The sequence below is a fragment of the Perissodus microlepis genome, chromosome 23, assembly GCF_051167445.1.
Source record: "Perissodus microlepis isolate ML-2025 ecotype Zambia chromosome 23, ASM5116744v1, whole genome shotgun sequence".
Lineage (NCBI taxonomy): Eukaryota > Metazoa > Chordata > Actinopteri > Cichliformes > Cichlidae > Perissodus > Perissodus microlepis.
The window spans coordinates 6,907,446-6,921,531 of record NC_140482.1 but is presented as its reverse complement, the minus strand read 5'-3'; the positions used below and the strand labels follow the sequence as shown (position 1 = coordinate 6,921,531).

The window sequence follows — 14,086 nt, the reverse complement described above, 5'->3', positions numbered from 1 at the left end:
TAAAAGTGGCCGTGTGCTCTGAGTGTGTGTGTGTGTGTGTGTGTGTGTGTGTGTGAGTGGGTGTGTGTGCACTTGTGCCCTTAGGGTCACACATCCTGTTGGGGAAAACGGCTGATTCAGGACTCTCAACCATTGTGCTTGTCAACTTGAGTCCGTGCCTCTATAACCTTTAGACATCTGTGGGTGGGCAACCATCTTCAGTATGATGATGATGATGATCTGATGTGGCCATAACAACACATTAACACGTTTTACACTCTGTTGACTCCTCCAAAAGCTGCAGGCTTGTTTTTTTGGGGTGGGTTTGTAAAAAACACACTTGTCTTTTCAGCCCGCATGTGGAATTTAGATTGTAATGGAGAAAAGAGCCCCATGCCGGCTAAATGAAACGTGGTAGATGTGCCGATTTACCAGAATGAAATAAAGCATCAAATGACTTCAGTTTATATTAGAAGCGTGGATGTAGCTAGGGTTCAGTTTTATTTGCCACCTGCGAACGGGAGGCTCAGCTCCACCTGTTACTTTGTGGTGTGTTGACTTTAACTTTATTTAAACTTTAGATTCAACTAAAAATAGTACAAAGATAACATTAAAATCACAATCCAGCGTCTGTGAAGCTGCACACACTCGTTCACACACACGTTAGGCACTAACTAACCATTAATATGTGATCAGCCAATCACACGGCACCAGCTCAATGCATTTAGGTATGTAGACATGGTCAAGGCGATCTTCTGAAGTTTGAACTGAACATCAAATTGGAGAAGAAAGAGGAAAGAAATAATTTCCTGGTCTGATGAGTCTGGAGTTCTGCTTCTGGTAGAGACAGAATTTGGCATAAACACTCTGAATCCATCCTGCCTCGTATAAATGGATCAGGCTGGTGGTGGTATAATGGTGTGAGGGATACATTTAATCACCACAGCCTACCTGAGAACTGTTGCTGACCATGTCCATGTCCACAGAGTGCCCATCTAATGATAGCAACAGACTAACACACCGTGTCACAAAGGTCACATCTCAAACTGGTTTCATGACAATGAGTTGGCTGTACTTAACTGGCCTCCACAGTCACCAGATCTCAATCCAACAGAGAACCTCTGGGCTGTGGTGGAACGGGAGATTCTCATCATCGATATGAAGCCAACCAATCTGAAGCAGCTGTGTGATGCAATCTTGTTGATGTGACCCAAATCTCTGAAAAATGTTTCCATCACCTTGCTCAGTCTATACCACAAAAGAATTAAGGCAATTCTGATTTGCACTCTCTGACTAATAAAGTGGCTGGTGATTGCAATGCCTTGCTTTTTGAGGCCAAGCTACATTCCACATGTATCACACCAGTAAGCCTCAATAGAAATTCCAGATGCAAATCTGTTGTGTCTGCAGTCCTAAAAAAACTTTTAGCACACAGTGTTGTTTTAAAAAAAAGAAAAAGAGGTGGTTCAGCCCAGAAGTAAATTCTTTAAAAACACAATTCTGTTATCAAAGTCCAAAATGAACGCATTTAAGAATAAAAGTTTAGATTTAACAGTGAATATGTAGGCTCAGATTACATTTCACATACATCCAAAATCTATGCCTGTACCTGAGACTTTAAGTAGAGACAAACCCAACTTTACAAAGTATTTTAGCTTATTTCAGCACCCATGGTTTAAGTTTAGTCTAGCTCTAAATGGACTAAACAACAGAATGCAATCAGCATTTATGAGTAAAAGAAGAGTATTTTTCTCTCACGCTGGCAGAGACTAAAAAGTAGAGTGAATATTAAAATAAAGCTAATGTGTCTTCTGGATGCGAGCTGCTAAGAAAATGTCAATCTCACTTTTCACATTCCCTCCAAATGGGCAAAAGTATTAGTTGCTATTTCCATTATGAAAAAGGCAAATATGTTTACCAGTGAATGAAAAGCCAATTGTGCGTCCTCAGACTGCAAAAGTAAGCCATTCTGTTGGAACATGTGGCCACTGGTTTCCTGTTCTCGCCTCTTTGTTCTCTAGCTTTTTGCAGAAAGAGGTTCGTGTCTAGTGTGTTAGTGTCCATCACTGTGCCTCAGAGTGTGCATGCTTGTCGCTGTCATGCGTCCTGCTGGTGCATCGTTAGGTATGGCTTTTTATTAGCCTCTGGTGTGCTGGAGATGGGGAGGGTGGGGGCGGTCAGCATCGCTCTGGCAGTAAACTAGCACAGCCGTCAGCCCTGCACATAGGAACAAACACCCCATTAAACCAAGGCCTTCACATATTACTGTAATAAAAGCCCCTGCTCTCGCCTTTATGGGCTTTTTAATTATGTCTATTCGTCTTCCCGGGCTTGTGAGCAACAGTTCATGATGAGCCCCATTTCATGAATACTCCACCACTGGCAGAAAGCTGGAGGGGGGTGAATTAAAGGGGGACACACACACACACAAAACAAAAAAACATGAAAATGGCCTGAGTCTGAAAATATGACTATTGTTCCTGGAATGGTACTTTTTATTTTACCTCGCAGTGTGTTGTCAGTGCAGCTACTTTTACCATTTTTCCCCCCTCCGGAGTTCTCTTTGTTTTAGATGTGGATTATTACAAAGATGGAAAAATCTCAAGCAGCTCAAGTGAATTGCATGGCAGCTTGGTAGTAATGGTGTGTATTAAATTAGCTCCCAGAGAACAGGGCAGCGGCTGGACAAGCTTGGAGGAAAAAAAAAATGAACCAACCAAATCATCCATGCATGAATTTAGCAAAAAGAGTCTGCACCCAGGCTCATTTTATACCTCGAGTACTTTTCCTGTGGTGCGTTTTTACATTCTAGTTTGTTCAAAATTATATTGGATTTACAATAAAGGTCGGGCAGTGGCCACACCCGCCCTGCACCATATGAAAACTCTGAATCATATACAATAATGTGTTCACACCTTGAAGCAGGCTCAATGTAAGACCCTGCCTGGTATTAAAGGATACTGATTGATAGAGCAATATAAAACATGTTGTGTTAACAGTGTACATTTTATGGCCAAGTCATTTTCTCACAAGGCTGGCCACTCCAGCACAACTCCTTAACCCCAAGAGTACCTAAGCATGCAAGCATCACTGTAGATGCCACCAAGCAGAAAAAGTTTAGCTGTGGAGAACCTTGATTACCCCCATGTTCGAATTTGGAATTTATATTCATTGCATAATGAAATTTGGTTAAATAGACCTCTGGTCCTTGATCTATACTCAAAGGGAGGAAAATAAAGACCGAGGCATGGGTATGAATGCTTTATTTTCTTAAATCAGGTGCAAACAGAGTATCCGGTGGGTTTGCGAAGTCTGCTGCAAATCACAGTGCTGGTGAAAACTAACACCACAGCAAGCGCCATCCAGACTCCACACAGCAGGGCTACTGCTGAAAACAAGGCTGAAAAAGGGAGGATGAGGACACAGAAGACAAATATTACCACTTCTATTAGCAGTTGAGAGAAAACTCAAGGGAGTGGGAACAAAGTCAAGTCAGAGAGTGTTTTTTTAAAACCCCCTAGAGTTGTTTTGTGGGTGTCTAACCAGCTCGAGTGACTTCTTGTGTCTGCTGCAGAGAAACTGGTTCTGGAGGAAGCTCAAGCGGCTCAGTCGACCCCTCTTCCAGAACGTTCTCCTCCAGCAGGATGGGGCCAAGAGCAGCCGTCCCCTCCCACCGCAGAGCTGCATAAAAATAAGCAAATCCAATATGGGCTGGAAGGGAAACAACAATCTTCTTAGTGCATTTAGCCAGCTGAGTAAACCATTCCCGACACGACTGATTGGTTGGACAATTAAAGGGATTAACTCAAAATCAATCCACCACATAAATGGCATGTGTGCCAAATGAGTGCAAGCAAGCTCGTCTAAACACGGGTGGAACCTCTGCTTGTGTAGGTTTGTGGCTGATTGCATTATACTCCAAATGAATGCATTTAAACTAAATACAAAAAAAGTATTTCTAAAATATGTATGTTTGCTACTTTTATGGCATTTTAGACAGCCTCGTATCAGCTAGTCACAGCCCCTTAACAAAAAACACTTTTAAAATAATGTTCGCAAAAATTAAATCAACAGATTCTGCATATGCAAATGCTTTTCATAATGAAAGTGGTTAGAATAGCATAATTTCCCCCCCACTGGGCCGGCATCACATGTTCAGGACCTGTCCCAGGTTGTCATGTAGCGTCGCTTCTGCAAACTGTACCATCATTTGCTGCAAGGCTTCTTTTCCATCTCTGCGTGCCGCAGCTGGTCTCACAGCAACTACACACCTTATTGTCTCCACCTGATGCCACCCATCTGTCCAGAGCCGAAAATGCATTGTTAGGAGGAAGCGCAGCAAAGCTTTGCATTAGCATTAGAGCCATGGCAACGAATCTGAAGGCAAACACCTGTACAGTAGAGCAATCTTTGTGTAAACTGACCTCTTAGCTTCAGACAGGAATGAGCAGGCTTTGTGCTCCGAGTCGACGGGTGCAGAGACTGGCGTTGCTTTCAGGTGACATGTGATGTAGAGCTATGAGAAAGTTAAACGACATGGAAATGTATTAGTGTTCAGAATGGATGTGCTATTGCTGTGCAAAATATGACAAACTGCATCAGTAGTCCTGACAGGTATGGAGAGCCAAAACTGCCATAATTTTAAAAAACTATTTGACTCAAAACAAATATGCCATTAAATGGACCAAAAAAAACACAAACAAAACCCCTTTATCACACAATTTGTGATTTATTTACTTCAGTACTCGTGGGCAATATACAGTAGCTTGCAAAAGTATTCGGCCCCCTTGAACTTTCCCACATTTTGTCACATTACAGCCACAAACATGAATCAATTTTATTGGAATTCCACGTGAAAGACCAACACAAAGTGGTGTACACGTGAGAAGTGGAACAAAAATCATACATGATTCCAAACATTTTTTACAAATAAATAACTGCAAAGTGGGGTGTGCATAATTATTCAGCCCCCTTTGGTCTGAGTGCAGTCAGTTGCTCATAGACATTGCCTGATGAGTGCCAATGACTAAACAGAGTGCACCTGTGTGTAATCTAATGTCAGTACAAATACAGCTGCTCTGTGATGACCTCAGAGGTTGTCTAAGAGAATCTTGGGAGCAACAACACCATGAAATCCAAAGAACACACCAGACAGGTCAGGGATAAAGTTATTGAGACATTTAAAGCAGGCTTAGGCTACAAAAAGATTTCCCAAGCCTTGAACATCCCACGGAGCACTGTTCAAGCGATCATTCAGAAATGAAAGGAGTATGGCACAACTGTAAACCTACCAAGACAAGGCCGTCCACCTAAACTCACAGACCGAACAAGGAGAGCGCTGATCAGAAATGCAGCCAAGAGGCCCATGGTGACTCTGGACGAGCTGCAGAGATCTACAGCTCAGGTGGGGGAATCTGTCCATAGGACAACTATTAGTCGTGCACTGCACAAAGCTGGCCTTTATGGAAGAGTGGCAAGAAGAAAACCATTGTTAACAGAAAACCAGAAGAAGTTCCGTTTGCAGTTTGCCACAAGCCATGTGGGGGACACAGCAAACATGTGCAAGAAGGTGCTCTGGTCAGATGAGACCAAAATGGAACTTTTTGGCCAATATGCAAAACGCTATGTGTGGCAGAAAACTAACACTGCACATCACTCTGAACACACCATCCCCACTGTCAAATATGGTGGTGGCAGCATCATGCTCTGGGGGTGCTTCTCTTCAGCAGGGACAGGGAAGCTGGTCAGAGTTGATGGGAAGATGGATGGAGCCAAATAGAGGGCAATCTTGGAAGAAAACCTCTTCAAGTCTGCAAAAGACTTGAGACTGGGGCGGAGGTTCACCTTCCAGCAGGACAACGGCCCTAAACATAAAGCCAGGGCAACAATGGAGTGGTTTAAAACAAAACATATCCATGTGTTAGAATGGCCCAGTCAAAGTCCAGATCTAATCGAGAATCTGTGGCAAGATCTGAAAACTGCTGTTCACAAACGCTGTCCATCTAATCTGAGCTGGAGCTGTTTTGCAAAGAAGAATGGGCAAGAATTTCAGTCTCTAGATGTGCAAAGCTGGTAGAGATGTACCCTAAAAGACTGGCAGCTGTAATTGCAGCAAAAGGTGGTTCTACAAAGTATTGACTCAGGGGGCTGAATAATTACGCACACCCCACTTTTCAGTTATTTATTTGTAAAAAATGTTTGGAATCATGTATGATTTTCGTTCCACTTCTCACGTGTACACCACTTTGTATTGGTCTTTCACGTGGAATTCCAATAAGATTCATGTTTGTGGCTGTAATGTGACAAAATGTGGGAAAGTTCAAGGGGGCCGAATACTTTTGCAAGTCACTGTACATTCCTACCTTCACTTATGATAACAGGATCTGGGTAGTAACCAAAAGAAGGAGACTATGGATACAAATTGCAGAAATAAACTTGTTCTAAAAGGTGGTCAGGTCTCTCCTTTAGACATTTGATGAGGCGTTTTGTCATTCAGGAGGAGATTAGGGTAGAGTTTATACTTCTCCATATCAAAAAGGAGCTAGTTCAAAAAAAGTTCAGGCATCTGGAAACTTTGAGTTTGTAACCCTGGGATCAGGCCCCTGTGGCAGACCCAGGACCTGCTGGACAGATTATATCTCTAGACTTACTTGGGAATACCTCATCGTTCCCCCAGAAGAGCTGGAGGAGTTTGCCCAGAAGAGCAAGTTTGGGCCCGTGTATACAGAAGCACATGAGAAATGTAGAAGGAAGAAATGTAGGAAACAAGAATTCTGAAAAAAAACCTTCAAAACAATTAAATATAATTATAATTACTTCCTATTGCATTTCCTGTCTAACAAAATAAAACAGTAATTATTTAAATATAAATGGAAAATTCTAAAGATACAAAAAGGAAGAGACGGGAAAATAAAATGAAAATTAAATTTAAAAATGCATAAAATTAAAGCAAATACAAATAAATACGAAACATAATTCATATAAGCTTTCCTACAATTCCTTTGGATGTCACTGTGGCGCATTTCATGCCGAATAATTTCTTTATAACCTTTTAATTTTGGCACTCTTTGTCCTCCACAGCCCGGTGTTTTCACAAACAACGTTAGCCCATTTCGCATTAGCACATCAATAGCAAAGTTTTTAGGCTCTTATGGATTCAAAGTGGCTTGCTGCATTTGCGAGGTAACGTTTTCTAAATGGCAAACTGATCAAAGTTAATGTAATGTTACGATCCAACGCTGACGTAAAAGGCACACAAGAAAAGGTTTTCTGGAGTTGATACTGGCTCATATTTATGGCAGGGATCCTAAACCTATAAAATGGTTATCAATGGTTACCACAAAGGGCATTCATTTCCTCCATTTCCACACAAAGCTTCTGAGGATACTGTAGCCTTGATACAACACTTTCAAAACACATATATAATAGGTGTCGGCTTGCTATATATAAAAACTAACAGAAGGCAAGAAGAAAAAAGTAAAGTGGTTAAACTAACACCTCAGGTGCTGCAAATTGCACCTTTCTATAGTAGCTTCGGGATACGTGATCAGTAGTTTAAAAACTGCATAAACACATCTTTATACTACTTACAGTCTTCCTGTCATCTTGGTGGAACCTGAAGGCCTTCAGCTGGAAGTGGAGTTTATCCTCGTGGCTCCTCGGCATGAAGTAAGACTTGGATCCCGTCAGCTTAGTGTCAGTTAAACATCTCATGTTTGGAAAAAAAGAAAAAACAGGTGTGAGTTTTACATGCATAAGTCTGCTGATTATATGCACCATTTGTTACACAACTGTAACCCTAACAGTAAATCTTGATTATTATGTCTAGCAGACTCTTTGAAACAAATACAGGCAGTGACGTATTTAGTGTCACTTTAAGGTACAGTGTTCCACAGACAATCCACAGCTTCTCACCCGTGGTTGTTAATGAGGCTGTATCTGGGTTGTGAGTATGGATCTGGGTTCGCAGTGGCCACGCAGCTGTCCACGTAGACCCTCAGAGGTACGTGGTTACCCCTGAGGACCACCGCCTCAATGTGCATCACGTCATTCAGGAAATAAACGCTGGAAGGCCTCTGCGACTGCCAGTCCTCTAATCAAATACAGAGGAAAAAAGTATGAGTGTAATGCTGGGGCCATCAATCCGATTAGATGAAACTAAAATGATGCCCGTGGGAGAGAGTGTGGCACTGTTTCAGCAGACAGTAGGATATCGGTACTGGAACAGTAAGAGAAAAATACTTTAAAGAGGACAATAAATGAATCATTAACCTGAGTAGGAAACACAAATGAGGTCTGTGCCTTTAAAAACTAGTTTAAAACTTTCATAATTTCCTTTATAACTGCATCCAGTCCAGACAGGTTTACAGTAAGTGAATCAGAGCTGGAGTACGGTTCTGCTCATATGATGACGATGATGAACACCAGTGTGGCGTGGTGCCTGTCTGCAGCGCATAGCTTAGAATTAATTAGAAAACACACAATCAGCAGTATATTGATCACTCCATTGTGCGAGTGACCCCGTCGGGTCAGCTGCGACCTACGAGGCATGTAATTTCAGCTCATCACCATGCAAAAGTTTCACTCCTGTTTATCAAGCCGGTGTTTAGCATCTTTAACAGTCGCGACGAAGACCGCGAGGCCTCGAGTGATTGCAATTACGCCTGTCGCCGGGGAAATTAGCCAGACCGGCTGGTGCACATCAAAAGTTTTTCTTCCCCTCAGAACATAAGCTCCAAGTTTGTCATTTTTGACCTGCCCCCACCTGTCATGAGATGCAGGGAGAAGTGCAGCCGCTGTTCCACTTGCATGAGGGACGCCAACGGCTTCGAGGTGGGTCTCAAGGCATCGCTGTTTACGTAATGCCTCCTGTGAAGACAATTACAGGAAGGAGGGGCGTTTCACTCGAGAGAGCCCCATCAAGGATGAAGAATATTCACACCACGGACAGAAAGATAGGAGTTAAACATAACTATAAAAAAGGGGTTTGTGCATGGCTCACCAAGGCGAGTTTAGGACTTTGGGGGCATTTTTAGTACTATATACTGTAGGATGCACTTTAAACCAGTTTAAGCTACAGTTCTCCGTTACTGGTGTGAGACATCATGCATCCTGACTGCTATAGATGGTAATACTGACAGGGTGCTACAGATTCATAAGCCCTGGAGGTAACTCTGTACAACCTGTGCTAACAGCTAGATTTGTATACTCTAGGAAATTTGGACGACCATCAGGCTCAGGGAAGTGAAAGTAATGAGAAAGGAGGGTGAATTCCTCTTGGTACAAAAGGTCTAACGATTGCATAAATGTCAGTTGAAAAAGATAAATATAAATATCTTTATGTTTCAATCATGTGGTACAACTTTTATTGAATATAATACGATTCCTGCCTCTTTCCCCTCACCCCGAACTGGTTGCAACAGATGGCTGCCCTTCCTTAAAGCTAGTACTTCTGGAGGTTACTTCTTGATAAAAGGGAGTTTTTCCTTCCCACTGTAGCAAAGTGCTTGCTCATAGAGGGTTGCCTAATTGTTGAGGTTTTCTCTCCATTACTGTAGGGTCTTTACCTGACAATATAAAGCATCTTGGTGTTGTCATTTGCTGCTATATAAATAAAAGCGAATTAAACTGAATATTTAGAGAAAAAATTGGCACTTGGGCATAGCTGCCTTACGTTTGGTCTCTCCTATCCATCCATCCCCTCCAGCAACAGAGAGAAGGCAAAATGCTGAACTCATAGCTTCAAAGACTCATAGCTTCTGACATCACATTGATTACATTTATCCTTTTACAGACATTTAGAATGAATCTCTAAGGAGCATGGGGGGTAAACCACAAGGCGTTACCTTTTGTAGTGGCACTGAATTACCACTTCAACAGGGTTGGTCTTTAAAATGAAGGTGTTGCTAATCGGAGTCGGAGAGTACATCAGAGTAAATGTGTAGATGATGGCTTCTTCAGTCATCTGAAGAAAGTATTAAACAGTTAAGAGTGAAGTGAAATGCACAACAGTAAATAGGCCTGAGAAAACGGAGAGCCACACACCGTCACTGTGCTGCCGCAGCCCTCCAGCTCCGTTTGAAACCCCAGGACGGGTTTCTCAGTGTCTACCGCAGCGCAGTCTCCTAAGGTCAGATCACTCGGACGAATCAACTGACCGTTTCCTAAGAACAAAGCGGAGAAGGCGCAGCTTAAATCGAGACCATTACCTGAGGCCATTTTATTCTTCTCCAGTCAATAACACTCACGAGGAGTGGAGGTTCAGCCACAGGACAAACAGAAAAGTTTCTTAATGCACTGCTGTAAAATCAGCATTCGAGCACCCGACAGACAAGCCGAATGCCCCTTCACAGAGTGAAGAAATAAGAGGAAACGTAATATTGATCACCGAGACCATTGTCTGTGCCATTTGCAGTAATCAGCAGTGAGTATCCCATCTTCACTGTTCCATTCAATTTTCCAATTTGGGCCTCTAATCTAAACCTTTCCTTTTTAGACATCAGAGCAGAAGGTATGTTAAGTGGACCTGTGCCGGTGCCACTGCGGATAAAAAAAACCCTGCAAATTCGATCAATTTAAACAAATAATGGGCAGCCATTACCTAGGAAGTTTCGCTTGACCTCGATGGCGACCTTTACTTCGCCACAGTGCACCACTACACTGTCAGCTGGCACAGGAACCTGCTCCTCAGACTTCACTGGAACCTGGAATATCATCCGAACGGATTATATAGTCCAGAGAATTCAATAATTGCTATGTAGCTGTCCAAAAATAATAATAATTTTTTTACACTACCTTTGATTTCTGCTTGACTGCTAGGTTTAGATCTGAGTCTTGTTCCTGCAATTGTGACAACTCTTGAGTTTGGACGGTCTCCCCCTGCTCCAGCTGGGAAGGTTTTTGCTTCCTGAGCTGGTGGCTCCTGACCCGGTAGCTGACAGGAAAGCCGGCCGGATCCTTTTGTTCCATCTCGCTCGAGTGACGTCCTGCTGTCTGCAGTGATCTTGGCAGCTGCGAGCTTGTTGTCACTTGTTCTTTTGGGATTTGGCTAAAAGTGTCATTGGTGCTGACGTTTAACCAATTTTGTGTAGCGAAGCAGAAGTTTCCAGCTAAGAAGAAAAGCAGAAAGCCGAACACAAACCCCAGCTCCATTAGAAGTTTTCACAAAACAAGACAGCACTGCTGTGCTTGTCTCTTCACCAGAAATCAGGTATAGGAACTTGGCACTGGCTCCACCTATTCCTAATGACTTGATTGGATTCCAGCCTGGAGTATTTCAGTATTGATTGCTGTGCTCTATATTATACAGCACCAAATCACAACAGCAGCACCTCAAGGTGCTTTACTGTAAGATAAAGCTCCTACAATAAAACAAAGAACACTCCAACAATCAGATAACTTTCTATGAACAAGCAGTTGGTGAAAGTGGGAAGGAAAAACTCCCTATTAACATGAAGTAACCTCTGGCAAAACCATCTGCCATGACAGGTTGGGGTGAGGGGGAGGCAGCACAATAATGTGTATATTTGTATTGTGGGGAAAAAGGCGGGGTTTGTGTTCATCTTTTTGCTTTTCTGCTTTAGCTGCGCTACACAAAATTGGTTAAACGTTAGCACCAGTGACACTTTTAGCCAAATCCCAAAAGGGCAAATGCTGCCATCTGCTAAATGTCCAGCAATCACGTTGGTAATGAACAAAGACTTTTATAAACAGAAACAAGCCTGACCCCCTAACAGTAAGTGGCTTTCACGGCCCTCGTGAGGCAAATCAATCTACGCTCTCATGGAGTTTGAGCCCCCCCCGCCATCCCTCGTGTTTTGATGTTGCATGATCTTGAATGTCAAGGCGATGCGGTCAGCAGTTAGCAGAGTTCAGCAGAGACGCTCATAAAACTGAGATTTATGATCATCCACTGAGAGATTTCACAAATGTCACCACCGCCGCTACCAAATGTATGAGTGTGTGTGCTGGTCAGCGGCGTGTATGACGCGTAACAGGAAGCATGGGGTGTGTCTTGAGGCTGTGCCAGCAGGCATGTCAGTCTTGCAGATGCTCTGCTTTCTTCTTCACCTGTTTTCATTCGACCTGTCATAAATATCATCAATGGTTTATGGTCTGTTTAAGATCTAAAGTATGATAGATAGATAGATTGCCTTGCTCCATATCATATATGGTCCCTTTAAAATCTTTCTAAACTTGGTAATGCAATGCAAACCCAACAACTTGTTACTGTCTTTCTAATTGCATTTTCTGTGCCTCAGAGGCATTTCCAAACCAACAAATAATATAAAGTCAAAACATTTTCAATAACAACACAACAGAAAATGTGAAGTATTTTGGAATACACCTTGAAGGATAAAATTTTCCTCAGAAAAATATGTTTTTTGCTGTGCCTTGCTGCACAGGCAGTCAGTCCATGAGTGTATTTCAGTCTATGCACACCTCCAAGATGCTTGTATTTGTTCACAGAGTGGATCAGTTCTCTGGTAATGAAAGTGGGCTGGGTTGATGCTTTCCTCCTAAAATCAACTGACATTTCCTTTGTCTTTGCGGTGTTGAGGATGAGATTTGCACTTTCACACCATTTAATAAAATGTTCAGTGGCGCATGTCCTTCCTCTCCATCATATAAGAGGCTTGCTAAATCTGGATCATCTGCATGCTTAATAAATGTCTGTTAGGAAAAGAGTTGGTATACAAAATAAACAAAAACGGAGATAAAACACAATCCTGAGGGCAATCAGCAGCAGCTCCTTGGAGTAGTGGTTTCAACATTCGCCTTACGTATGTGAGATCTTTGGGTCAAGAGTGGGCAGAGACACAAACCCAGCCTCAGGGAGTCAAAAGCTACTGTACTGCTAGTGCTGATCCCACGCACTGGGCAGTACACTATCCAGGTCCCAAGCCTGGATAAATGGGAGCGTTGAGTCATGAATTGCACCTGGTGTAAAAAGCTGTGCCAAATCAAGCATGTGGATCTGCTGTGGTGACTACCTTTAGTGGGGTTGCACAGCGGTGCAGTGGTTGGCACTATCAAGAAAGTTCTAAGGAAAACTAGAAGTTATCACCTTATTCCAGATTGGGATGTTGGGAATTTTCTGCCTTTGAGTAAATGGATGGATGGAATTTAATGCTACTAAAGTTCCAATACCATCCCATATGTTGGACAGATAATGTGAATGCATCCATCCATCCATCCATCCATTCACTTCCACTTATCCTTTTTCAGGGTTGCAGGGGGCGCTGGAGCCTATCCCAGCTGTCATAGGGCGAGAGGCGGGGTATACCCTGGACAGGTCGCCAGTCTGTCGCAGGGCTAACACACAGGGACAGACAACCATTCGCACTCACATTCACTCCCGCATTCACTCTTATGGGCAATTTAGATTTTCAATTAACCTATCCCCACAAAGTGCATGCATACAGTACATATTAAATGTACTGTATGTACTATTAAATCGTTATTTTACTTCAAAAAATGTTGGCTAACTTCATGTATTGGGTACTAATGTTAGTGGTAGATTAACACGTACATGTAATATATCCTGGCCCCCAAACCTGCACAGGGTATCTACCCCAGTGTTAAAAGTGAGCGTGGTGCTCTTTTCATCCAAGGTGTTCATTTTTCAGTCCAAATACAATTTCACTTGTTTCCAAAAACAAGTCTGCTTTAACCAGATGTTTTTTGCCCACTGAACCTTTCCGCAGCTTTTTTGCCGTCGTATGGGTTTTGTTTCGGGGGTTTTTGCTTTGCCCTTCTGGCCAACAGATGTGCAGCTCTTTCAGATCTTGTTTTGAGTTCCAGAGTTCTCCATAACTGACCTTTCCTAATGTAGTTTCAGACAGAAGCAAGCTGAAGACAGTGAAATATGTTGTCTGTTGGCACGGATTTCATTTTCAGATCCTCACTCGGTTTGAGGAAGGGGTTGGGATTGTCACCGTGTGACCAAAACACTAATATTTAACCTTTCGAATTATTTCAGGCTAAAGACGTCAGTAAACGTCTTCTACAGAGTGCTGTAGGAGAGAGTGCACATGTCACATTAGTTGTTTGGTTTTTTTTGGCTTTTTAAAGCGTATGGCATAAAAAGCAACCACTGGCACCTGTA

General features: G+C 42.6%; 1 protein-coding gene across 2 annotated transcripts; it reads right to left on the bottom strand.

The window, feature by feature from the left end:
- Window positions 1-3,233: 3,233 nt before the first annotated feature.
- LOC146360893 (zona pellucida sperm-binding protein 3-like) lies at window positions 3,234-11,555 on the bottom strand. 2 transcript variants are annotated; one of them, XM_084922264.1, is made up of 11 exons: window positions 10,774-11,555; window positions 10,580-10,682; window positions 10,024-10,142; window positions 9,825-9,943; window positions 8,744-8,847; window positions 7,894-8,071; window positions 7,570-7,687; window positions 4,404-4,495; window positions 4,184-4,278; window positions 3,523-3,690; window positions 3,234-3,379 (listed from the first exon to the last, which is right to left on the bottom strand). In XM_084922264.1, the coding sequence occupies exons 1-11, from the start codon at window positions 11,128-11,130 to the stop codon at window positions 3,255-3,257; spliced, it is 1,578 nt and encodes a 525-aa protein (XP_084778390.1). In that variant the 5' UTR covers window positions 11,131-11,555; the 3' UTR covers window positions 3,234-3,254. The 2 variants fall into 2 exon arrangements, with proteins under 2 accessions (XP_084778390.1, XP_084778391.1); XM_084922265.1 differs by having other exon boundaries at window positions 3,523-3,660; window positions 10,774-11,551.
- Window positions 11,556-14,086: the final 2,531 nt, after the last annotated feature.

Bases quoted from the DNA above. Each gene is read 5' to 3' on its own strand.
- LOC146360893 (XM_084922264.1), bottom strand. From the start codon at position 11,130: ATGGAGCTGGGGTTTGTGTTCGGCTTTCTGCTTTTCTTCTTAGCTGGA. The intron at 4,279-4,403 runs GTCAGTTTACAC...GGCTCTGGACAG, and splicing joins TTCCTGTCTGAAGCTAAGAG to ATGGGTGGCATCAGGTGGAG. The intron at 3,380-3,522 runs GTTAGACACCCA...TCCCTTTTTCAG, and splicing joins ACAAGAAGTCACTCGAGCTG to CCTTGTTTTCAGCAGTAGCC.